The sequence below is a fragment of the Theropithecus gelada genome, chromosome X, assembly GCF_003255815.1.
Source record: "Theropithecus gelada isolate Dixy chromosome X, Tgel_1.0, whole genome shotgun sequence".
In the NCBI taxonomy this organism is placed as follows: Eukaryota; Metazoa; Chordata; class Mammalia; order Primates; family Cercopithecidae; genus Theropithecus; species Theropithecus gelada.
In genome coordinates, this window is record NC_037689.1 from 82,480,774 (window position 1) to 82,506,964 (window position 26,191).

Consider the following 26,191-nt stretch of genomic DNA (forward strand, 5'->3'; position numbering starts at 1 on the left):
GTGCCTGTAATCGCAGCTACTCGGGAGGCTGAGGCAGGAGAATCACTTGAACCCAGGAGGCAGTGGTTGCAGTGAGCCAAGACCGTGCCACTGCACTCCAACCTGGGTGACAGAGTGACTCTGTCTCAAAAAAAAAGGAAAATACAAGGCAACAGATTCTCCCCCAGAGCCTCCAGGAAGGTACACAGCCCTGTCAACACCCTGATTTTAGCCCAGTGGCACCAGTGATGGACTACCTGACCGCCAGAACTGTATATGTGTGTTGTTTTAAGCCACTATGCTTGTGGTAATTTGTCGTGGCAACCATAGGAAATGAATACAATGTGGATCCCAGTCCATATCCTGAATTGCTCCAAGAAGTAGGGAGGCTGCTAAGTCCTTATGGGCTGTCACAGAAGCCAGAGAGAAACACGGAGTGCAGCGCACTCCTCTAGACAAGTCCTGGAGGGCTTCAGATGTCTGGAGTCTTGGACAAAAGACCGGAGGGTCTGTTCTGCTCTAGGTGCAGGGAGTCAATGAACAGACTTTGCTAACAAGTGAGATGCAGAAAACTTTATTTTTTGATTACATGGCTCAGATAGTTTCAATCAATACCATCAGCAACGAATTTTATGAAACACGTTTGTCTTTCCTGTCTACATAGATGTCACAGTAGCCCTGGTATTTAAGTGTTGCCTCTAAAACTTGTCCTCTTTCCAGCGTTCTCCTCTTTCTCTCAACCTGCCACTCTTGAAAACTCACTTTTCTTTTGCATTTTGTCCTACATGTGAAAAATATGGAACTCAAGTAAGACCCAAGGTAGATCCCAAGGGCTTCAGAAATACCCTGTCAAGGGCACAGAATAGTTAGCAACAGAGTCCCTGGTTAAGGTCAATCATCATTAATAACATGAATCTTAAATTCTAATACTACTTACTTAACAGTACCTAAATTCTAATATTCCTAACTTCACAAAAACAAACTTTTCTAAAACTTCTTACCAGTAAAGGATATAGCTCACATGAATATACTCTCAGATAACTTTAAGAATTCTTCACTGCCTTGTAATTCCTGCCAAGTGTTTTCATTATATCCCCGTGGCTAATCCTAGCCATCTCCTGCTTAATTTTTCTATAATACTTCTGCACATACACAGCAAATGGTCATACGTGGGGCACAATACGGGTCCCATGTTTCTGAGTTAACGGCACCATGACCAGAGACCCCTTGCATTTGCCACAGAAGAAGCGGCTGGTGTCCAGCGATTTGGTGTAGCGGCCAATCCTGGGAAGGAAAGGAACAACACACAACAAAAGAATCAGTCACTGCACCTCAGCATCGGCTCTGAGATGTTGGCCTTGGGCCCAAAGCAATAATTTTCTCTGGGTTGTCAGAGACCCAGGCACCAAGTGGCAGCAGTGGTCAGACCGGCTCAAATTACTGAAGAGAAAGGAGAAAGAGAACATGGAAAGGAGGAGAGAGGTTCTCCTCCTCAATTCAGACAGCCATCTACTTATGAAATCACTCAAGAGCCACTTGGAGGCCCCAGCAAAACGTAACTGGGAAAAGTCTGAGGAGAAGAGTCTTACCTGGTTTTGCACCCAGTACATTCATAATGGACCTTGTAGTTAATCTTATAGTTATGGCAACGGGTGACCTTGGGCAGCTCCGGGTGGATCCTGTTGGATTTCCTGGCATAATACTTCCATGTGTCACCATGAGAATCACGGATACCATCAATCAGCCAGGAGGCAGCATGGCATATTTCATGGATCAAAGTATCCCGGATTCGGTCTTGAAAGAAGAATGAAAAGAAATTGTGAACACTAAAACCAATACTTTTTTTTTTTTTCTTTTTTGAGACAGTCTTGCTTTGTCGCCCAGGCTGGCGTGTAATGGCGTGATCTCGGCTCACTGCAACCTCCATCTCCCGGTTTCAAGTAGCTGGGATTACAGGCGTGCACCACCATGCCCGGCTGATTTTTTGGTCTTTTTTTTTAGTAGAGACGGGGTTTCGCCATGTTGGCCAGGCTGGTCCCGAACTCCTGACTTCAGGTGATCCACCCACCTCAGCCTCCCAAAGTGCTGGGATTACAGACGTGTGCCACCACACCCGGCCCCAATCCTCTTCTTATCTGCTACCCAACAACCCCTCGACTTTCAGCCCCACCAGACACAAGGTTATCTTACAGAAGCACATGCAGGTAAGTATGAGTGTTACCTTCCCAGGATTCTCAAAGTGAATAGTGAACCTACTTCAACCCGATATTGTTTACGGCAAAGAGCCTTCGGTGAGCAGGTCTTTTCAGAGCAGCTCCAACATGCTCATTTTTTTGTGAGGCACTTCTAGAAAAATATCCAGACAAGATCTAGTTTCTGCCCTCCAGGAACAGAGGTGGACAGGGTGGGGAGCAATCGCTATGGCCGTGGGATTTGGTTAGAAGCTCCATGGTGAAATTGGGATCTCAGGGGTTCTTACTAATTGATTGAATTTAGAAAGGCCATTCTGGGTATGGCAAAACATGAGTATATGGCACATTTTTAAAAACATTTTGGAGACTGAGTCTTGCTATGTTGCCCAGGCTGGAGTGAAACTGCTATTCACAGGTGTGATCATAGTGTACTACAGCCTCGAACTCCTGGGCTCAAGCGAGCCTCTCACCTCAGCCTTCCAAATAGCTGGGACTACAGGTGTGTGCCACCGCACCCAGCCTGTGGTATGTTTTGAAGGCCAGTGTGAAGACAGCCTGTCTGGGGCGTGGGCTAGTGGTAGAATACTGAGAGACAAGATTGGCCAAGCCAAACAGGAGCACATTACAATGGCCTCAAAAGCCAGGCTCTAGGCCTTGAAAAGCCCTGGTTTCTCAGCAGGAAAGCAATGTAGTTACATATGGGAGACGAAATGGAGCAGGGATGAGGGCCTGTCCTTGGATGGAGGCACAGATAGAGAAGGAATGGTGAGCTACTGTGAAGGAAGATTTGGTGACTGGCTAGACATAGGGGACCTTGAACCTCAGCTCCTGAGAGAATGAAGATGCTATTGCTGGCAAGGGGGAAATGCAGAGAGAAAGGCAGGCCTGGTATAAAGATCGATGGGTTTGATTCACAGGGATGGTGAGACATCCAATAACTATGTCCTCTAAGCAACACACAGCATGCCTGCCCACCCAAGAATGACAGTTCGAGCTGTGACACAGGCTACCAGCTAGGAGTGATTTCATAGGCACAGTGTCAGAAGGAAAGAGCATAGTAGTGAATCTCCCACACTCCTGCCATCACCTGCAGAGTCGCAGACTTTCAAGCCAATCTGGATCTCGGCAAAGCGCTGCCTCTTTGGGTGCCATATCTCACCAGTGCTGCATGAGCCAGCAGTTTTCAACATCTTGTTACTCCAGCTTATCCGTAGTTTCTCTGGCAGCTGAGAATGAAAAGCAAATGGAAGGAATCAGAAAGCAGTTTTGTTTTGTTGTTGTTTTTTTGAGATGGAGTTTTAGCTCTTGTTGCCCAGCCTGCAGTGCAATGGCGCAAACTAAGCCCACTGCAACCTCTGCCTCCCAGGTTCAAGTGATTCTCCTGCCTCAGTCTCCCAAGTAGCTGGGATTACAGGCGTGCACCACCACACCCAGCTAATTTTTCGTATTTAGTAGAGACAGGGTTGCACCATGTTGATCAGGCTGGTCTCGAACTCCTGACCTCAGGTGATCCGCCTGCCTTGGTCTCCCAAAGTGCTGGGATTACAGGCGTGAGCCACCACGCTGGGCCCAGAAAGCAGTTTTAAGCAGACCAGAAAATATTAACTCCAGAGTTTTTTACCCTCTAATAAAAAGGAAAAGGAACTTTCTCCCCCAGGTTCTTGGCTCACAGCAAGTTTGAGAAGAAATTTATTCAAAGAGAATACAAATCAAAACATTCTGAGGAGAATAAAAGCCGCATTGAAGTCTGGGTAAAGACAATAAACAGGCAATCAGGACACAAGGGAGACTGATAGAACATGTGAGTGCAGGACTTGGGCTCTCTTGTCCTTGGTGCAGCCAAGGAGAGAAGGACAACCCTGCTGAGGTGGGCGAGGCTGAACTGAAAATGCAACTCAGAACACTTCAGGTTCCACCCATCTGATGTGACATCACTGTCATCCGGAAGGGCACCAAAGGCTGGGGAACCTTTAGGAATATGTAAGAACTTCCCTCCATAAAGTGTTGTCACCAGAGATGATAAAGTCTGAAAAACCTAATGACCAATAGGTCTCTCTGCCTCCAGATTTTATCCAATCCAGTCCATACCCACAGGTTACTGTCAGGTTAATTTCTTTCAGCAGGTTAATTTCATTCACTCCCTGATGCACCCCATCCCTGTGCAGTGCTGCCTACTCACGTAAATTTAACCTCCTCCAACCTGATTCCCAAGGCCCTCCAGTATCCAGTCCTACACTATCAAAAAATAAGAGCTTACTATGTCCTAGACCCTGTTCTAGGCACTGTATGTGTATTAACTTATGGAAGGGTAACAATAATCCTATAAGGTAATATGTACCGTGTTGTCCCCATTTTACAGATGAAGAAACTGACGGAAACTGAGGTCAAGTAACTTGTTCAAGGTCACACAGCTCTTTTTCCATTATCCTTCCACAAGAATCCTCTCTTCCTGATTGTCGAGCCTCAACTCTCCCTCTCCCCCATCCTGTTGTTCTCGCCACTTACCATCCTTTAAGAAGCAGAGTCTCACTTCCTCCAGGTAATCTTACTTCCTGGCTGTTGAGGCTCTCAGTGATTTCTCCCTCTGCTGATCTCCTGTGGTAATAGCCATCTGTCCTATACATTATAACTCATACACATTCTCTATTGCTTTCACCTGTGCCAGGGCTCATCTCCCAACCTCAACTGCCTCTGCTCAAGGGCGGGAAGTATATATGGTTAGTGCACCTCACAGCACCAAGAGTACTGGTGTATAGTAGGTGCTCAATCAGTGCTCATTCATTGATCCTACCTTTTTATCACAGACGGATCTGTTAAACAGATCATAGATTCTCCGAACCAATTCATCCCTATTTCGCTTTAAATTTTTTCCAGAGTATTTCTTTGATTTTTCAAGGCCATGCAAGAAACATCCAGGGACTTTGCACTTACGAGTCCTGTAAAGATAAATTCAGCTGAGGTTTATGTAGCTAAAGAGAGAGAAGGAATGCACATGTAAGCGTCTTGTCAAGACCTGTCGCTCCCTCTTCCATCCAGCTCCTTAGATGAGGGCATTTCCCAAGCCTTCATTTGCAGCCTTTTCTCTTCACTCTTTGCAACCCTCAGAGGTATAAAGCCCATGGTTTCAACCTCAAAGAGACTTATCCCCACATCTGTATCTGCACTCTGGAGCTCTCCTGAGACCTAGTTCTGAATTTACAACTGCCCAGTGCAAACTTCCAACTGACTAACACGAATGTATCTCCAGCTAAACATGTGTTCAATTATCAAACTTGTGTTACAATTGGCTGAAAAACCTCAAAGACATTTTTAAATTCCTTTTCTCGGCTGGGCGCGGTGGCTCACGCCTGTAATCCCACCACTTTGGGAGGCCGAGGCGGTGGATCACGAGGTCATGATATCGAGACCATCCTGGCTAACACAGTGAAACCCCGTCTCTACTAAAAATGCAAAAATTGGTCGGGCGTGGTGGCAGGTGCCTGTAGTCGCAGCTACTCAGGAGGCTGAGGCAAGAGAATGGCATGAACCCAGGAGGCAGAGCTTGCAGTAAGCCGAGATCGCACCACTGCACTCCAGCCTGGGCAACAGAGCGAGACTCCATCTCAAAAAATAAAATAAAATTCCTTTTCTCTCTTTATTGGGCACAGAGACAGACTATCTTCTTCATGCTTTCTCTTCAGCCCCTCCTTTCCATCTCCCTGGTTCCTACTCTAGTTCAAGTTCTTGTCCTACCCTTTATGCCTGGATATGAGAACATTCCAGTGTTCCTTACCTCCAGGCTCTTTCTCTTCTCATCCAATCACACACACTCCTCCAGATTCATTTTCGCAGGCCATGCTCCAATTACTGTCCCCCTCTGGTTTTTCACTGCCTGGCCTGACATTCATGGCCAGGGTCAACCCTGTCCAAAACTCTATTCCCAGCTACCACTGCCACTCTAGCCAAAGTGGGCAACTTAAATGTTTCCTGGACACAAATCGCAATTTCCCACATTTGTGCCTCGGCACAATCTATTTTCCCACGGCTTACAATGACTACATCTCCACCACTACTGAGAATAACCATCTGCGCAGCACTTTATCATTCGCAAAGAACTTCCTTTTGCATTGTCATATTTAATCCTCACAACCGCCCTTCAAAGAAGCTATTACTATTTTTATGATCTCCACTGTGCTCAGAGGTCAAGTGACTTGCCCAAAGGTCACAGAGACAGTGAATCTCCTGATCCAAATCTCATGGTCTTTTGATTAAACCACTATCGCTGCCCCATCTTTCAAGGCCTAATTCAAATGGCACAAAGAATAATGCTGAGCACATAAAGGACTCATACTGTAATAACTACCATTTAAACAGAAGCATTTTTATCTTAGCTGGAACAGTCCACTAAGTCCAGAGATGAGCCCAAAGAGCTGGAAAGATAAAAGGGGAGCAAACGCAGCAAGTTTCTGACTTAACAGAACTCCTAAGACTGAGATTTTGCCAGAACAGTTATTAACCCTTAAGTCACAAACTAAACCCTACGTGAGGAAGTTGGGCTGCAGAGAGGGGAAGTACCAGACAAGACAGAGGTTACGGAAGGGTCTTCATCCCAAGCCTGAAATGGGAGACTGAAATATTTCTGCCTCCAGTTACTTAGGTCTGAAAGCAAACTTACATCAGTATGTAAGGTGGCAGATGCAAACCTGAACCCTCTGCAGACTTTGGCAGAGCCCAGACCCCTGTGTGTTTGTGCTCACAGAACGCCAGCCTTGTGGCTTAGCATACTTTCACCTCAAGGCCTGTGGCTCTTTACTGCAGACTGAGCACCTTCACATCACAGGAACCGACAAGACCCCAAACTGGGAAAATCAGACACTATGACCAGCAAGCAGCCTACACAGGAACAATGCTAAGCATAACAGGAAGCCTCCAGACGACACAGGAAGTGCTAAACAACAATTAAGAGTCCAAATAGGCTAGCCTCCTTTGGATAATGCAGACTGACAATGACACCAAGGGACAGCTTTTCCCTTCTTTTGTCACGCTCTAGCAAAGCAACCTGGGAGCTACCCAAGACACATGTCCCTGGAGGCAAAGTAGCTTAAATACGTAGTTAGGAGTCTGGAGCAGAAACCTTCCTGAAAGGGGATCCAGCTAAAGGAGCACTTGGCAAGCTGCTACCGGCTACCTCAGCCAGTGCAGAAACAGACAGCCCTTCTGTTCAGGTCCAGGGTAAGCTGGTGCCCCTATGCCTGACATAATCAGTCTTTTTTTTTTTTTTTTTTGAGACGGAGTCTTGCTCTGTCCCCCTGGCTGGAGTGCAGTGGCGCGATCTCGGCTCACTGCAAGCTCCGCCTCCCGGGTTCCTGCCATTCTCCTGCCTCAGCCTCCCAAGTAGCTGGGACTACAGGCACCTGCCACTGCGCCCGGCTAATTTTTTGTATTTTTAGTAGAGACGGGGTTTCACCATGGTCTCGATCTCCTGACCTTGTGATCCGCCCGCCTCGGCCTCCCAAAGTGCTGGGATTACAGGCCTGAGCCACCGCGCCTGGCCGACATAATGAGTCTTTTTCCCCTCCCTTAAGATATACTTATTGTCCCCAAATATTCGTTAAAAAATAACATATAGTCCTTCAAATACATTCCTTGTCTTGTAAGACAATTCAGATGTGAGTATACATTACTCTTCAATGAAAGTAAAAACAAAGAAAATTATGCAAATTAGCTGGGCGTGGTGGCGGGCGCCTGTAGTCCCAGCTACTCAGGAGGCTGAGGCAGGAGAATGGCGTGAACCCAGGACGCGGAGCTTGCAGTGAGCCGAGATCGCGCCACTGCACTCCAGCCTGGGCGACAGAGCGAGACTCTGTCTCACAAAAAAAAAAAAAAGAAAAAAGAAAAAAAAGAAAATTGTGCTTACTATATCAAATTTTTAAGGGAAAAACTAAGAAATTCCTGGAATCTAAATAAGAAAACACATTAATTTTTTGCCTTAAGTATTAACATGTCTTTGGTCTACAGGATCAGTTGTTGTTTTCAGTATCAACTATATATAGCTTAATAAAAATAAAGGAATGATAAGCAATCCATTTCATCCTAACATTTAAGCTGAAAAATTCATAAGGATATACATAGTAGTAACAGTAACTGGGTTCAGCCAAAGCACTAGAAAAACCTGGAAGACAATCTTGACCAGTCTCCCTCCAACTCCAACAGATCAATGTGTTGCTTCTGCCTTCTCACCATTTCCAGTGCCTTTGCCTTGGTTTAGCATAAACTGGTGGCCACGAAGCTATATCAAGCCTGAAAAAAAGTGTCTTGCTTGGCTACACATAGTTCTTTGATCTGAGTTGAAGGACATGGGCAATCTCAGAGGCCAGAGCTGCTGTGGGTGCAGAAAGGCCCTCTCTACCCAGGTAACTGCAGGCACCTTGGCGGAGAGCCCATGCCCAGCCTCAGAGAGTGGGGAAAGAAGTGGGAAGGGAGCCAGTGGGTGGTATTCTCCCTTGCTTGGACCCTCCTACTGAAGGACAGAAATCTTGTCCCCCAATTCCATCCCAGCCAGACTCCATCCCCTTATAGACCACCCCTACCCAAGTGCCCAGTGGACTGCCCAGTGTGACAACTGTGCAATAAATTCCTGTTCAACGGAACATGGGTAGTACATACCTAGTTTTGCGTTTTTTAACTTTTGCCGCACCGTGTTTCTTCTTTGAAGGTCCACGCTTCTTACGTCCTTTACCAGCTGAAAAAATAATAGGTTACTTGTACCCCAAAAATTGGTACCATCAAGAGACTAACAGAAAGGTAAACCCAAAAGGAGCCCTCACAGCCAAGCCCAGTGCAACATCTCTAAACAAAACTGTCTGAAGTGGCATACTGCCGCTGTCATCATTCTCAACCATCTCACCCACGTCAATTACAGAGCTGCCAGCAGCATGAGCTGGGCAGGATTCTGTCACAGGCACCAAGGACTATGAAGGTCCAGGAGTGTGCCCTTAGGAAGCTAGGTGGTGTGGGCAACTGAAGCGTGCACAGTCGAAGGGGTGGTACGGTACAGCTCACACACCTGCTCCGATGAGTGGCTCATATCCTAGGCAGCACCTTCACTCAGTGTGCAGGGCAAGGCAGATCTTTCTGCCTGGGCCTAGGACCCATCCTGCCAGCTGCTCTAGCTAAAGGCTTATGTATCAATAGTCAGTGTCATTCATATATCCAAAAAATTTATTGAACCTCTATCACGTGCCAAGCACCAGGCCAAACCCTGAGAGAGAGTAAAAGATGAGGAAGAGTCCTCCCACGAAGAGGCTCACAGTCTACCGGGGCGGGGTAGGGAAGGGGACCGACTCAGGAACATATTCTAACAGTATGACTAGTGCTTTCGTAGAGATGGGCTCTAGAACTTTGGTAACTCAGGAGACAGGAGCCACTCTGACTCACGACTTCATAGAGGAAGTGATCATTGGGCTGGGTCCTAAGAAAAATAAGACATCCTCAGAACAGAAAGTTCAGGGAGACAGCACTCCAGGCTAGTGAACAGCAGATACCAAGATACAGGAGCATGAGAAAGATGTGGGCATTCCTCCCCTGTTCCCAGAACCATCCTTTCACTGGATGGATGCCTCCTTGGGCCACAAAGAAGTTGTTGAAATGGCACAGGGTTGACAGGGAGGACAGGCAGACTGGATAAGACAGGCACATTCGGCAGGCAAGGCACATTCAGTGGGACAGGCGTACTTGGCATGACTGACTTACCACGTGTCACAGATACATTTTTGGTTTTTGCCTTCCTCTTCTTCAGTGGCTCCACTATATTTTTGGTCTTTGCCTGCCTTTTCCTCAGCGGTTCCACAATAGTTTTGGTTTTTGCCTTCTGTTGTTTTAGTGGCTCCACAATAGTTTTGGTTTTTGACTTCCTTTTCCCTGATTGTTCCACCACAGGTGCAGGCTCTTCCTCAGCTGGCAGCTTTCTCTCTGAAACTTCAAGGTTAGCCTCAGGATCATTTGGTGGTTCGCTGAGATTCTCACCAAGATCCTGCTCACCAGCATCATCAGATGAATCGTGCTGGGAGACAGCAGCCTCACCCAGCTCTTCTTCATTTGAGGCAATCTGGCCTTCATTACACAAATCTTCTGCTGGCACAGGAACTTCCAAATCATTACTATTGTTGTCGGGAACTTCCAAATCATTACTATTGTCGTCGGGAACATCTGAATCATTACTGTTGTCGTCGGGAGTTCCCGAATCATTACTGTTGTCGGGAACTTCCGAATCATTACTGTTGTCGTCGGGAACTTCCGAATCATTACTGTTGTCATCGGGAACATCCGAATCATTACTGTTGTCGTCGGGAGTTCCTGAATCATTACTGTTGTCGTCGGGAGTTCCTGAATCATTACTGTTGTCGTCGGGAGTTCCCGAATCATTACTGTTGTCGTCGGGGGTTCCCGAATCATTACTGTTGTCTTCGGGAGCTTCCGAATCATTACTGTTGTCGTCGGGAACATCCGAATCACTACTGTTGTCATTGAGAACTTCCGAATCACTACTGTAGTCATTGGGAGCTTCTGAATCACTGCTGTTGTCATCGGGAGCTTCCGAATCATTGCTGTTGTCGTCGGGAGCTTCCGAATCATTGCTGTTGTTGTTGGGAGCTTCCGAATTGTTGCTGTTTTTGTTGGGAACTTCCGAATTGTTGCTGTTTTTGTTGGGAACTTCCAAATCATTACTGTTGTTGTCGTCATTGTCATCATCACTAATAACTATTGGAGGTTCCTGGATGGCAGGCTTCACATAACAACACTCTGGACTCTCATCTGAAATTCAAGAGACACAATCATATATGAATATACTCCCTCCACCACCTCCTTTTTACACTGAATTTCAGCAAATTATTTCGCACAAATTAAACAAGACAGGAACTGTGGCGTTTTGAACAGCAGTTAAGAATCAATTATTTTAAAGGGGACACCAACAAATGGAAAGATTCCATGTTCATGGATTGGAAGAATCAATATTGTTAAAATGCCCATACTACCTAAAGAAATATACAGATTCAATACAATCCCCATCAAAATACCAATGACATTCCTCACAGAACTAGAAAAAAATTATCCTAAAATTTATATGGAACCATGAAATGCCCAAAATAGCCTAAGTTATCCTGAGCAAAAAGGACAAAAGTGGAGGAATCACATAACCTGACTTCAAATTACACTACAGAGCTATAGTAACCAGATCAGCATGGTACTGGCATAAAAACAGATAACATAGGCCAATGGAATAGAATAGAGAACCCAGAAACAAATCCACACACCTACAGTGAACTCATTTTAGAAAAAGTTGCCAAGAACATACACTGGCAAAAAGGAAGTCTCTTCAATAAATGGTGCTGGGAAACTTGGATATCCATATGCAAAAGAATGAATCTAGACTCCTATCTCTTGCTATACAAAAACCAAATCAAAATGGATTAAAGACATAAATCTAAGACCTCAAACTGTGAAACTACTACAAGAAAACATTGGGGAAAATCTCCAGGACATCAGTCTGGGCAAAGATTTCTTGAGCAATACCCCACAAGCACTGGCAACCAAAGCAAAAATGGACAAATGGGATCACATTAAGTTAAAAAGCTTCCGCACAGCAAAGGAAACAATAAACAAAGTGAAGAGACAATCCACAGAATAGGATAAAATATCTGCAAACTACCCATCTGACAAGAGATTAATAACTAAAGTATATACAGAGGTCAAACAACTCTATAGGGAAAAAAAATCTAATAATCCAATGAAAAAATGGGACAAAATATCTGAACAGACATTTCTCAAAAGAAGACATACAAATGGCAAACAGGCATATGAAAAGGTGTTCAACATCATTGATCATCAGAGAATTGCAAATCAAAAAACTATAATGAATGACCGGGCATGGTGGCCCACACCTGTAACCCCAGCAGTTTGGGAGGCCGAGGCGGATGGATTATCTGAGGTCAGGAGTTTGAGACCAGCCTGGCCAACATGGCGAAACCCAATTCCTACTAAAAATACAAATATTAGCCACGTATGGTGGTGCGTGCCTGTAGTCCCAGCTACTTGGGAAGCTGAGGCAGGAGAATTGCTTGAACCTGGGAGGTGGGGGTTATACTGAGCTGAGATCACACCACTGTACTCCAGCCTGGGTGAGAGTGAGAGTGTCTCAAACAAAACAAAAGACAAAAAAAAAACTACAATGAGGTATCATCTCACCCCAGTTAAAATGGCTTTTAGCCAAAAGACTGGTGAGAATGAGAAGAAAAGGGAACCCTTGTACACTGCTCGTAGGAATGTAAATTAGTACAACCACCCTGGAGAAGAGTTTGGTGGGTCCTCAAAAAACTAAAAACAGAGCTACCATACAATTCAGCAAACCCACTGCTGCATACGTACCCAAAAGAAAGAAAATCAGTATATCAAAGAGATATCTGCACTCCTGTGTTTGTTGTAGCACTGTTCACAATAGCCAAGATTTGAAACAACCTATGTGCCCATCAACAGATGAATGGAGGTCGGGCACAGTGGCTAGCGCCTGTAATCCCAGCACATTGGGAGGCCAGGGCACACGGATCACTTGAGGTCAGGAGTTTGAGACCAGCCTGGCCAAAACGGTGAAACCCCATCTCTTCTAAAAATACAAAAATTAGCCAGGTATGGTGGAGGGTGCCTGTAGTCCCAGCTACTCAGGAGGCTGAGGCAGCAGAGTCGCTTGAACTCAGTAGGCAGAGGCTGCAGTGAGCTGAGATTGCGCCCCTGCACTCCAGCCTGGGCAGCAGAGCAAGACTCCGTCGCAAAAAAAACAAAAACAAAAACAAAAACAGATGAATGCATAAAGAAAATGTGGTATATATGCACAATGGAGCAATGGAGTACTGCTCAACCATAAAAAAGAATGAGATCCTGTCACTTGCAACAACATGGATGGAACTGGAGGTCATTATGTAAAGTGAAATAAGCCAGGCACAGAAAGACAAACTTCACGTTTTTTTCATTGCTGTTGTTATTGTTGTTTGAGACGGAGTCTTGCTCTGCCACCAGGCTGGAATACAGTGGCACAATCTTGGCTCACCGCAATCTCTGCCTCCCGGGTTCCAGCAATTCTCCTGCCTTAGCCTCCCGAGTAACGGGGACTACAGGCGCACACCACCACACCCAGCTAATTTTTGTATTTTTAGTAGAGATGTGGTTTCACCATGTTGGCCAGGCTGGTCTTGATCTTTTGACCTTGTGATCCACCTGCCTCGAACTCCCAAAGTGCTGAGATTACAGGCGTGAGCCACCACATGCATGTTCTCATTTATATGTGGGGTCTAAAAATGAAAACAATTGAACTAATGGAGATAGAGAATAGAAGAATGGTTACCAGAGGCAGGGAAGGAGAGTGGAGGGGTGTGGAAAGGCGGGGATGGTTAATGGGTGCAAAAAAATAGAAAGAATAAGATCTACTATTTAATAGCGCAACAGGATGACTATAAGTCAATAACTTAACTGTGCATTTTAAAATAATTAAAAGAATATAACCCGATTGTTTGTAACACAAAGGATAAATGCTTGAGGAGACAGATACTGCAATCTCTATGATGTGATTATTACACATTGCATGCTTGTATCAAAACATCTCATGTACCCCATAAATATATAGATCTATTAACTACTCACAAAAATAAAAAATTAGTTTTTAAAAAAGAAAGTTATTTTAGATTGTTTTTCCCTCTATTTTTTATTTCACTGAGAGCAGTGACAGATCAAATAGCAACCAAACTCATGTGGCAATTTTCAAATCATAGCCTCTAAGTAGCAAGATGTAGTAGTTGCTCCGGGCTTCCTAAACACAGGTCTACAGACTTGAATATTTTCACTGGTCCACAGCAAAATAAGACAAATTAGAATAATAAAGTGGTATTTTTCCCCCATCAAGTTAAATTTCTATAATTTAAAGGACTGTCCTTTATTTTGTGATTACATCTTGGCTAAACTTTTGGTGTTCTTTACAAAATTACAAAGATAGTAAATGGTAGCTGAAGTTTTTTTTTTTAATTTCCTTCATTAGACAAATTAAAAATTGACAACTCTGTGTTGGTCACCAAAATTTCATTCTTTAAATTAGTTCATAAGTGCAAAGCTCTCAGAACCACTGATATGAGTCAGGAGTACGTCCTGATGTCAGCACTCTCTGAGAGGCCTCAGGAACATTTGGAACATCACAGCCTGCACTGAAATGAAGGCCAGTGTGTCTGACGCCACACACTCTTTGGAGTCTGTTTGGAGCTCCAGTTCTAGCTTTCTATGATTCTGGATGTAAAAAAAAAAAATCTAAAAATCTAAACCATGGCATAGGCAAGATGTGAAAGATATACTTATGGTGCAAAAACTCTTTATCCTAAAACTGAAGATTTGAGACAATATATTTTGAGAATCTTATCTGTTACTTGAATTAATTGTGAAAAAACTTCAAATATGCAGTAAGGGAAGAGAAAAGGAGTGGATGTTCCTATGGTAAAAAGCCCTCCCTCCTTCCTAGAAAACTTTTTTTTTTTTTTTTTTTTTTTTGAGACGGAGTCTCGCTGTGCTCCCAGGCTGGAGTGCAGTGGCGTGATCTCGGCTCACTGCAAGCTCCGCCTCCCAGGTTCACGCCATTCTCCCACCTCAGCCTCCCAAGTAGCTGAGACTACAGGCGCCTGCCACCACGCCCGGCTAGTTTTTTGTATTTTTAGTAGAGACAGGGTTTCACCATGTTAGCCAGGATAGTCTCGATCTCCTGACCTCGTGATCCACTCGCCTCGGCCTCCCAAAGTGCTGGGATTACAGGCTTGAGCCACCGCGCCCGGCCCCTTCCTAGAAAACTTAAAAGATTTGCCACCTGCAGTTGAAATGAAAAATTAGAAAAAGTAGGGACACACTGCTTACAACATATTTAAAAATGACTATACAGTGACAAAGGTTGGAGGTATGTTTTAGAGTTCACTGGGCCTTGTTTTCTGTAGAATTGCCTAAATTCATTATAACAGAAAGAAATGCCACATAGAGAACAGTAAAGAAACGTACAAAGCCAGTCCTATAGGAGCATTCTTCATCCCTCCATTGCTGCGATGGATGCCCAGTTACAGTCTACAGGCCAGCAAGGTAAGAGCAGCCCTGGCTAAAAGTTCACTCTTAAAAGAATCTGTCTCTTCTGATTTAAGGAGTCAAGCACCTGGCGGCCTCTAGTTGTGAACTGGTTTCTGGCTCTGTTACTCCTGCCTGCCCTCAAGCTGCCTCCTTGGAGTTCCTTTCACATTTGAATGGCTTGTCATGTCAGACCCTCTACTCTATACCCAGACCGCCGTCCTGCTCAGGCACAGCCATCCAGAGCTAGAGAGAGGAAGCAGGGAAAGAAATCCAAAAGGATAAGTGGTAGAACAATAGGAGACCAGCGTTTCAAACGACCTCTCCCTTCCCTGCTCTGATATCCTGGGTTAGCTAAGAAACTCTGGCCAACAATAGCTCTGGGGTAGCTATCTAAGAAGTAGCTGGTGCTGGTCAGGCCCAGTGGCTCACACCTGTATCCTAGCACTTTGGGAGGCCAAGGCAGGCAGATTGCTTGAGGCCAGGAGTTTAAGACCAGCCTGGCCAACATGGTGAAACCCCATCTCTACTAAAAATAAAAAAATAAAAGAATAAAAAAATTAGCTGGGCATGGTGGCGGGCGCCTGTAATCCCAGCTATTCAGGAGGCTGAGGCAGGAGAATCACTTGAGCTCAGGAGGCAGAGGTTGCAGAGAGCTGAGATCACGCCACTACACTCTAGCCTGGGGGACAGACTGAGACTCTGTCTCCAAAAAAAAAAAAAGTAGTAGTTGGCGCTTTATGCATCTCCCATTTTCAGTTGAGTTCAGCTCAGCAAACATTAACTAAGTGCCCCACATATCATGCCCTGTTATCTGTACTGAGAGAACAAAGGTCAATGAAATACTGTCCCTAATGCTTAAAAAGTTTCTAGTCTTGCCTGTAATCCCAGCACTTTGGGAGGCGGAGGCTGGTGGATCACAAGGTCAGGAGATCAAGACCATCCTGGCTAACACAGTGAAACCCCGTCTCTACTAAAAAATACAAAAAAATTAGCCAGGCATGGTGGCGGGCGCCTGTAGTCCCAGCTACTCGGGAGGCTGAGGCAGGAGAATGGCGTGAATCTGGGAGGCAGAGCTTGCAGTGAGCCGAGATTGCGCCACTGCACTTGAGCCTGGGCGACACAGCGAGACTGTCACACACACACACACACACAAAAAAAAAAAAAAAAAGTTTCTAGTCTTCCTGTGTTTCATCCCCATTGAGCAGGTAAGTTCTGAATTGAGTTAAGCTCCAAGCCACCCAGAAGGTTAAAGGGGCTTCTGAATCCAAACAGGTAAGGATCTGCCATGGGAAACAGGCTCTAAAGAAACACAAGAATCTCTAGAAAATACAGAAGGACTGGCAAACAGCAAGGACCAGCAGCTCAATGGAGAAAGTAAGAATTTTCTCAACACGACACTGCCAGCTGGCCCACAACCACCACCCTTCAAGATGGAAGGAAGAATGAGCCAGGCCTCTTACTCCTTTTCTCTTCCTCATCATTCCCACACATAGAGGGGGGAAGAGGGAGTCACAGAGCAGCCTCCATACTTCCCAGCCTCAATTCTTGACCCACCACCCCAACCCCGCTTCACTGATGTAGCTCTAGGCAGGTAAGAACTCTACTGAGGGGGCCCCCAAGGTCTCAGGCAGCAACAACAGTTGCTGCTGCTGGGAAATTGACCAGAGGGTTATAGGGAACCCAGCCATATCCACATCCAGCACATATGAGGAAAGAAACGGTGGCATTCACTACTGAAGGATTCTGAATAGGAAGTCTGCAGACTCTGATCCTGCAACTACCATGTGTGATGAGGCTTTGGATTTCAGCTACTTATCTAACAAAGTAATATATACTTGCCGTCGCTGTTTATTTCCAATAACTTAGCTTTCTTCTCCTCATAGGTGCAACATTCGCCATCAGAATCAGAGTCAATCACTACCACAGAGCTGAGGGATGAGACAGGAGAAAAACAAGAGAGAAGTATGAACACAACACTCTTCTTTTTCATGGCATTTCTCACCTTTTCTGATCTTGACCACTCGTCAATTTTTTGTTTCCCACAGTAACTCTGTTCCCCTCCTTTGGAACCACTCAATCCTTCCATTCTACCTAATTTTCTATATTTTTCCATCTTCCTACTACATCTTTCCACCTGTCTCACATCCTTCTAAAAAGGAGGAGTCTGTCACATACTGAGAGTGAAATGAGTTCTGTCCTATTTTATGTATTCAGATAGTTTTGGCACAGGGGAAACATTGATCAGGGAACTCTCATCTTTCTTTATCAAGTTTGAGATCCAGTTGTCTGAGAAGGGTAGAGGGCCACAGATGGAGAGAGGCACCTCAAAGTAGGGAGTTTCTGTTCAGTGCTACTCTCTGCAGCCCCACACCAGCACTACCCTCTTGAACTGACGGACTGCTCTGGTAGGTGTCAAACTCAGCAGTGCACCTGCACCACCCAGGGTGCCAGTGGTAAGCACCCCCTGGGGTCCTCATCCTCAGCTGATCCTGGTATTTGGCTCAGAATTTCCAGCAGGATGAAATTGGCCACCTTCCTGTCTCCAAACAGTGTATAGTAAGTATAATATACTTTCATAATGAAAGAAAATATTTAATACACTGTTATAGGACATGTCTGTACCTGCTACAGACACACATGTTCATCTGCTTCCACCATGTTTACCACTTTGACACTGCCAAGTTGATGTGCCTTTGCTATCCTATTGACCACTCCATCCTTAAAACTCTTTTCTTGATTTCTGGGACGAAGTCGTCTTTTGGTTCTCATCTCACCTTTCCATTCACTCCTCCTCACTCACCTTCCTCGACTCAATCCCAGGACTTATCCCCAGCCCTCTCATGCCAATGCAATCAATTATTAATTATACCAGTCCAATCCATTATATTGAGCCCAACTTCTCTTCTGACTTCTAGTTTCACAGTTCCAACTTCCTACCTGGATACCCTGTGGGCAGAGCTGATATCTAGTCAGTATGCAGAGGTATGGCCTTACCGATTTGTTTATTGATGGTGTCTGTCCTGACCAGCAGGCAACCACCCTGACTAATTCCTGCCTGTGCTCTGTTGGTTGTTAGAAAGCTTTGAATATCAGCCCTGCCTACAGGCTCCTTGATTCTAGCATGCCCAAAACCAAACTCATCACCTTCCTCCCAAATCTACTCTTCCTATAGTATCCCATATATAGACGGCACCTGGGACTGGACCAAGACTTGTGGGCACTCCTTTCAGGCCCCTTAAAACTGATTTTCTTTAAATATTTGTTCACCATCTATCTAGCAGAGGCTGGAAGAAACTATTTTTTCTATTTAAAACTCAGATACATTTTAATTTCAAAAACGACTTCATTATGTATAATATTATATACTGGAATACTTCTTAGGCACCATGATAGAACATTTAACATATAAATAACAGCAATGGAAATACTCTGCATCTTGACAGTGGTGATGGTTACACTACCGCATATGCTTGTCAAAATCCATCAAACTGTACACCTAAAAAGGGTGAATTTTGCCATATGTAAATCATACCTGAATAAACGAGACTTTAGAAATACAATTAATAAAACTGATCATCAATGATTAATAGTTTCATACAATGCATAATTTGGCTCTAGAATTTCAATTGATTGCAACTGCTGACTTTATTTATTTATTTATTTATTTATTTATTTATTTATTTATTTATTTATTGAGACAGTCTCACTCTCACCCAGGCTGGGGCACAGTGGCGCAATTATGGCTCCCTGCAACCTCCCCCTCCAGGTTCAAGTGATTGTCGTGCCTCAGCCTCCTGAGTAGCTGGAATGAGAGGCACATGCCACCACCACACCCTGCTAATTTTTGTATTTTTAGTAAAGACAGGGTTTCACCATGTTGGCCAGGCTGGTCTCGAACTCCTGATCTCAAGCGATCCGCCCACCTTGGCTTCCCAAAGTGCTGGCATTACAGGCATAAGCCACCGTGCCCGGCCTGCAACTGCAGACTTTACATGACATTTCACACATTGGTGTCAGGAGTTGGTGGCTTATATGTTGTAAAAACACTCAACAGAGATAAATCAGAGATAGCCAGAACAAAAATTTTCCCACTTGACAGCACTATTTGGCTTGATGGGGAGAACAAGAATGACCAGTTCGCATTTGTACAGTAATTCAAGGAGTCAATGTGGAAAACAGTTACGTAGCACCATACTTCATATTTACTCCAGCAATTTTTTTCAGCACCCCCTACAGTTTGGCACCTGGGAAACACCCCTCCATCAAGATCTGGCTAGAGCAGAGGATTCATTAATAGGAACAGTAGCAGATGAGGCTGAAAGAGAGGTTATGGCCAGATCACAGAAGGCATTAAATATTGGGGTCAAGAGCTTGATTTTTCTATTATGAGCTATTTGAATTGGGGATTGATATGATCAAAGCAGTGCCTCAGGAGATCCAGCTGCAAGTGATACACAGACTGCATCAGAAGTAAGAGATCAAGGTGAGGATGCCACTTAAAAAGAAGAAACAAGCTGGGCACGGTGGCTCACACCTGTAATCCCAGCACTTTGGGAGGCCAAGGCAGGTAGATCGCTTGAGGTCAGGAGTTCAAGACAAGCGTGAACAACATGGTGAAACCCCATCTCTACTAAAAACACAAAAATTAGCTGGGTGTGGTGACGTGTGCCTGTAATCCCAGCTACTTGGGAGGCTGAGGAGAAGAATCACCAGAACTCAGGAGGTGGAGGCTGCAGTGAGCCGAGATTGCACCACTGCACTCGAACCTAGTCGAGCAAGACTCAGTCTCAAAACAAAACAAAACCAAAAATTAACTAATCTAAAAATAAAAAGGAGTAAACACTGATAAGGGCTTAGACTAGTAGAGCCTGGATGTTAAGGCATAGTTCACAGAGATACCTCAAAGAAGAAACTGACCAGTTAGATAATGGATCAGGGATAAGGAATCTCATGTTTTGAACCTGGTTGTGATGTCAAACAGCCATCATGATCCTGCTGAGAACCACAGACTGTCCACAGAGGAAATGTGAAGTTTACTCTTAAATTTCCTCAGTCAGAGCATTGGGTTTTTCCCCCACTTAAAAAAAAAAGAAAAAGTTTAATTAATTCTCCTACTCACATGGCCTGTCTCTTCGGAGGTCTTCTGGTCACAGCTAAATCAGAGAAAGAGGGCATTAGAAAACATCTGAAGCATGATAAAATCTGGTTGCCTATGTCTTTAACTCCCTAAAAGCAAAGTCTATAAATTAGAGCTGCTTAAAATGTACATCTCCCATGAAGGATAGAAAGGAAAGAAAAGTAAGGAAACCCAGAGCCAAAAAAAAAAAAAAAAANCTCCGCCTCATCTGCCAGGGGCCCCAGCACTCACTCTCCACTGCTCCATGGCAGGCTACTTTGCCTCCTGCCATCGCTTACCAGACAGCCATGCGGCACTGCCTGAGGTGAAGCCAAGCACTTCCTGCTCAGAACCCTTCAGCTCACCAGACAGCAGCCGGCTGGACATCCACTGTCAGCCAGATCCAAACTCCAGCCCAGAGGAGTCACACCGCAGTGACCCCACTGCCACTCCTCCGATGTGGCACCTGGCTACATCATAGGTCATCTTGTTACTACTTATTGTGACACACAGTCCACAGAGGATATCAAAATGCTAAAAGAGGGGGATCTAATAGCTATAAGGAAGTCCAGATTCTACATATTAAAAGTTAGACTTCGGCCGGGTGCGGTGTCTCACGCTTGTAATCCCAGCACTTTGGGAGGCCAAGGCAGTTGCATTGCTTGAGGTCAGGAGCTCAAGATCAGCCTGACCAACATGACGAAACCCCATCTCTACTGAAAATACAAAAATTAGCCAGGCCTGTTGGCGTGTGCCTGTAATCCCACCTACTCGGGAGGCTGAGGCAGGAGCATCACTTGTACCCAGGAGGCAGAGATTGCAGTAAGCCGAGAGCAGAGATCCACGCCACTGCACTCCAGCCTGGGCCACAGAGCAAGACTCCATCAAAAAAAAGAAAAAAAGTTAGACTTAGCCACTTCTTTAAGGCTTTTCATTTGGCCTAGAGGCTGATACTGCGCTGCCTGTATACTTTCCCAATCTTTCAAAATACAAATGGCTCAGCTCCTTGATTAAACTCCCTATGCATTTCTCAACCACTGTACATTAGACTTACTTAGTAGTAGACTTCAAGTTTTTTTTTTAATCAGGAAAGAAACCTTTTGCTGAGTGTATGGTTTCCCACGTATAGGTCAGTATGTGATGTTAGTTGTCAGTAAACAGCACTGTATATTATATAAACTAACAGCTGATTCAGACTTCATCCATCTTCTTATATACTTTTGTGTTATAAACACATCTATTTTTTGAGAGGTCAGGCAAAAGGAACAACGGATCAACATGAGGCAGAAAGTTACATGACAGAGCCCCACCCAAATCGCTAATGGCAAAATATCAAATTCCAGGTGAGATAGTAACCAACAGGTGAAGTAGTCCAAGGAAAGCACTAAGGAAGAAATACATGGTCAAAAAGAAGGCAGATTTTGTTTGGTATCTTTTCCAAGTGATAGTCACCACCAGGGGAACAAGTCCCTAAAATGTATTTCAAGGCTCATGTTACTATTACTACAAAATATACGCAGGTAGCTGAATGCAGTGGCTCACGCTTGTAATCAGCACTTTGGGAGGCTAAGGCAGGAGGATTACTTGAGCCCAGGAGTTCAAGACCAGCCTGGGCAACATGGTGAAACCGTCTCCACAAAAAAAAAAAAAATCAAAAAGTGAGGCTGGAGAGTTGCTTCAGCCCAAGAGGTCGGGGCTGCAGTGAGCCATGATAGCGCCACTGCAGTCCCACCTGGGTGACGGGAGTGAAACCCTGTCTCAAAAAAAAAGAAAATATACGCAGGCTAGCTGACATGTTAAGAATCAGGGAAAAAGAAAAAAGGAGGCTGGGTGCAGTGGCTCACGCCTGTAATCCCAGCACTTTGGGAGGCTGAGGCGGGCGATCACCTGAGGTCAGGAGTTTGAGACCAGCTGGGCCAAGGTAGTGAAATCCTGTCTCTACTAAAAAATACAAAATTTAGCTGGGTGTGGTAGCACATGCCTGCAGTCCAAGTTCTTGGGAGGCTGAGGCAGAAGAATCACTTGAACCCTGGAGGCAGAGGTTGCAGTAAGCCAAGATTGCACCACTGCACTCTAGCCTGGGCGACAGAGTGAGACTCCGTCTCACAAAAAAAAAAAAAAAAAAAAAAAAAACCAAGGAAATATATGCAGGCCAGGTACGCTGTAGTCCCAGTTATGCATGGGGTAGGAGAAGACTGCATGAGCCCAGGAGTTGGAGGCCTCAGTGCACCATGATCACACCTGTGAATAGCCACTGCACTCTGGCCTGGGAAATACAGCGAGACTCCCATCACACCTCATTAAAAAAAAGAATATATGCATTGAAGGAACAAGAACCAGAACTGTATCATGAAAGGGCTAAGAAATAACATTGGAAGGCTTTAAAGATACATAAAAAAAAAAAAAAAAAAAAAAACACACCTCAAAAACTGTAGAAGAGCTGGGAGCAGTGGCTCACGCCTATAATCCCAACACTTTGGGAGGTCGAGGCCGGAGGATCACTTGGAAGCAGGAGTTCAAGACTAGCGTGGGCACCATAGCGAGACTCTGTCTTTACAAAAAATATTTTTAAATTAGCTGGATGTGGGATCCTCCCAGCTACTCAGGAGGATCCCTTGAGCCCAGGAGCTCGAGGCTGCAGTGAGCTATGATGGTATCACTGCACTTCCATCTGGCTGACAAAGAAAAAAAAAAAAACTTTAAAAAAACAACTTATAAAAGATAAAAAGATCTATTTTATTTTTTATTTATTTATGAGGCAGAGTCTCGCTCTGTCACCCAGGCTGCAGTGCAGTGGTGCAATCTCGGCTCACTGCAACCTCCACCTCCTGAATTCAAGTGATTCTCCTGCCTCAGCCTGTGGAGTAGCTGGGATTACATGCGTGTGCCACCACAGCCGGCTCATTTTTGTATTTTTAGTAGAGATGGGGTTTTACCATGTTGGCCAGGCTGGTCTTGAACTCCTGACCTCAGGTGATCTGCCCGCCTTGGCCTCCCAAAGTGCTAGGATTACAGGTGTGAGCCACTGCACCTGGCCAGATCCCTCCTTTAAAAGGCCATAAATCATAAAGATTATGTATGCTTTTATATGACTACAGAAAAATCTCTAGAAGAAACACTGCCAAATTATTCAAAAATATTACCTCAGAAGAATGGGAGGATGCATGCATGTGAAGGCAGACTTTCAATTTTTACTTTATATGCTTCTGTACTGTTCATTTCCACCACAGACCTATATTCCCTTAGTAATTTTTACAACTCAATAAATATGTTATAATATGATGAGGATATCTGTGGTTCATTCATTCACTAATTCGACATTTATCAAGCATCTACTATATACTTGGTACTGGGGCTACGAAAAAGAAAAAAAAGAATGACTTCCAGGGATCTCACAGTCTAGTAGCAAAGACAAAAAAACAAATAGACAATATTCATGAGCCTTATTCTAGAACAACAGAAATCAGAAACTGCATTTTTGGCTGGATGCAGTGGCTCACACCTGTAATCCCAGTGATTTAGGATGCCAAGGTGGGTGGATCCCTTGAACCCAGGAACTCTAGACCAGCCTGGCCAACATGGCGAAACCCCATCTCTACTAAAAAGACAAAAATTTTAATAGCCAGGCGTGGTGGCATACACCTGTAATCCCAGCTACTGGGGAGGCTGAGGAACAAGAATCACTTGAACCCAGGAGGCAGAGGTTGCAGTGAGTTTGCAGTGAGCCGAGATTGTGCTACTGCACTCCAGCCTGGGCGACAGAGCAAGACTGTTTAAAAAAAAAAAAAAATCCAACAAACTGCATTTTTAACAAGCACCCCCACTTTCAGGAACACCAGTTAAGTGTGACAGCCTTCTTTTCCTTGAAATCAGGAATTGAAAATATCAACAGAATGCTAATTAAGTAACTTTGGCATTGTCAAGAAATTTAAAACATAGCCAATCCACTAGGTGACCCACTTGCTTTTCTGATTATTTTAAATTCAGCCTAACAGGATAATTTTTAAAACACAATATTTCTGCATATCATCAAGGCTATCTTGTAATAGTATTGACAAAACAAAGAATCTTGCTTGGGCTAAAAAAGACTAGTCAGTGGGCATCAGAGAGTACTAATTAGGCTTATCAATGAAAATCAGATCCCCACCTCTTGCATTATGCATTTCGGTACAACTTCTGCCTTTGAAGTGCCAATCCCTCCTTCCCCACCCCCTTCACTGTGTTAATGACCTTGTCTCATAAGACACTAGGATAATAGGAGTTCAAGACCAGCCTGGCCAACATGGTGAAACCCCATCTCTACTAAAAATACAAAAATTAGCCAGGTGTGGTGGCAGGCGCCTGTAATCCCAGCTACTTGGGAGGCTGAGGCAGGAGAATCGCTTGAACCCAGGAGGCGGAGGTTGCAGTGAGCCAAGATCACTAGGCGACAAGAGCGAAACTCCGTCTCAGGAAAAAAAAAAAAAAAAATACAGCCCTACCCATCTCAGTCAATGGCACCACCATCTACCCAGTAATGCCAATAACTTAGGAGTCATCCTTGATTTCTTTCTTTCCCTTACCTCCCATATCCAATCCATTTGCAAGACCTGTTGGCTCCACTTCTCTAATATATTTCATCTAATCTAAGATATTATTATATATACCTCCTCCATGAAAGAAAAAAAACACTACCAAACTACAATCTGCCATCAAATGTATGATACATGCCAATTTCAGAAATGCGAAAATGTGAAAAGACATCTCCGAATTTATGAACTACAATATATTACATATTCATCCAAATCTCTCCAACTCCACTAGTAGTACCCTACTCTAAGCCACCATCACTTCTAGACTTTTATAATACCAAGTTCTTGGGCCTCAGTTAAAAAAAAACAACATTTATTTCATAGGGCTATTGTGGAAAGTAAACAAGATCCTGTCTACCCTCCTCTGTACTTCTGTACTCCTATGGCATCGTGTACTTCTGCCCCATCGCAGCGTTTATCACACTTTACTACCTGTTTACATGTTTCTAACCCCCACCCCAGACACTAAGCTATGCAAGGACTTGGGAGTGTATTTGTTTCACATTGCTCCATACAAAGTCAGGATTCAGTAAGTATTTTTTAAATGAATGAATGTATGAATGAATCTCAAAGAGTGATTCCAAAGACCCCTTCTATTATTTTCCATCCCCTAAAAAAACCTCAAGTTGTGAAAGAATTCCGCCTACTAGATCTCACTAAGTAATAATTTTCTGTGTGTAAAAATGTAATTACACATATATGCCCATCTATGTGAAGGTTCGAGGTAAAGAGTCAGCCTAAAATAAAAAACAAAAAAGCTAACAATCTTATCTTCATTAACGAAAATACAATGCCCACATCAAGGGAAGTAGCAGTCCCAATTTGGAGCTAAGATGGGTTAGAGACTGGCAGCTTGGTGTCTGGCCTCAAGGGCTATCTCCAACCGGAAGCCCAAGATCTGCTTTTTGGACCTGTAGCTTCAGAAACTCAGATTTATCAACTCATCAAATGCTAAAGGCATGACTCCTGTCAACCAAATTCACAAGGGGCTAATAAAACACATAACCCATTTACCTCTCAGGACAACTGAGACTAACAATCCACCCTGGGTACTCCCTATTTGAAGGCAAGTGACTGAGGGTCATGGAGCTGCAATTTGACCTTTTGCTTTTTTTCTTTTTTTTGAGACAGGGTTTTGCTCCTGTCGCCCAGGCTGAAGTGCAACGGCGCGATCTCAACTCACTGCAACCTCCACCTGCCGGGCTCAAGCAATT

At 44.5% G+C, this 26,191-nt stretch overlaps 1 protein-coding gene across 1 annotated transcript; it reads right to left on the minus strand.

Annotated features, from left to right (window-relative positions):
- Positions 1–539: 539 nt before the first annotated feature.
- On the minus strand, positions 540–24,569 carry GCNA (germ cell nuclear acidic peptidase). The gene is made up of 9 exons (XM_025371845.1): positions 24,554–24,569; positions 20,410–20,443; positions 17,130–17,218; positions 9,903–10,964; positions 8,817–8,883; positions 4,963–5,107; positions 3,259–3,397; positions 1,569–1,773; positions 540–1,263 (listed from the first exon to the last, which is right to left on the minus strand). Exons 1-9 carry the CDS (start codon positions 24,567–24,569, stop codon positions 1,143–1,145), a joined length of 1,878 nt encoding a protein of 625 aa, XP_025227630.1. The 3' UTR covers positions 540–1,142.
- Between the last annotated feature and the right edge of the window lie 1,622 nt (positions 24,570–26,191).

What these genes read in the sequence shown, in the direction of transcription:
- GCNA (XM_025371845.1), bottom strand. An exon ending in CCTCCGAAGAGACAGGCCAT is followed by an intron (nt 17,219 to 20,409) that starts GTGAGTAGGAGA and finishes CTCATCCCTCAG; the next exon opens with CTCTGTGGTAGTGATTGACT. An exon ending in GTTAAAAAACGCAAAACTAG is followed by an intron (nt 5,108 to 8,816) that starts GTATGTACTACC and finishes TTATCTTTACAG; the next exon opens with GACTCGTAAGTGCAAAGTCC.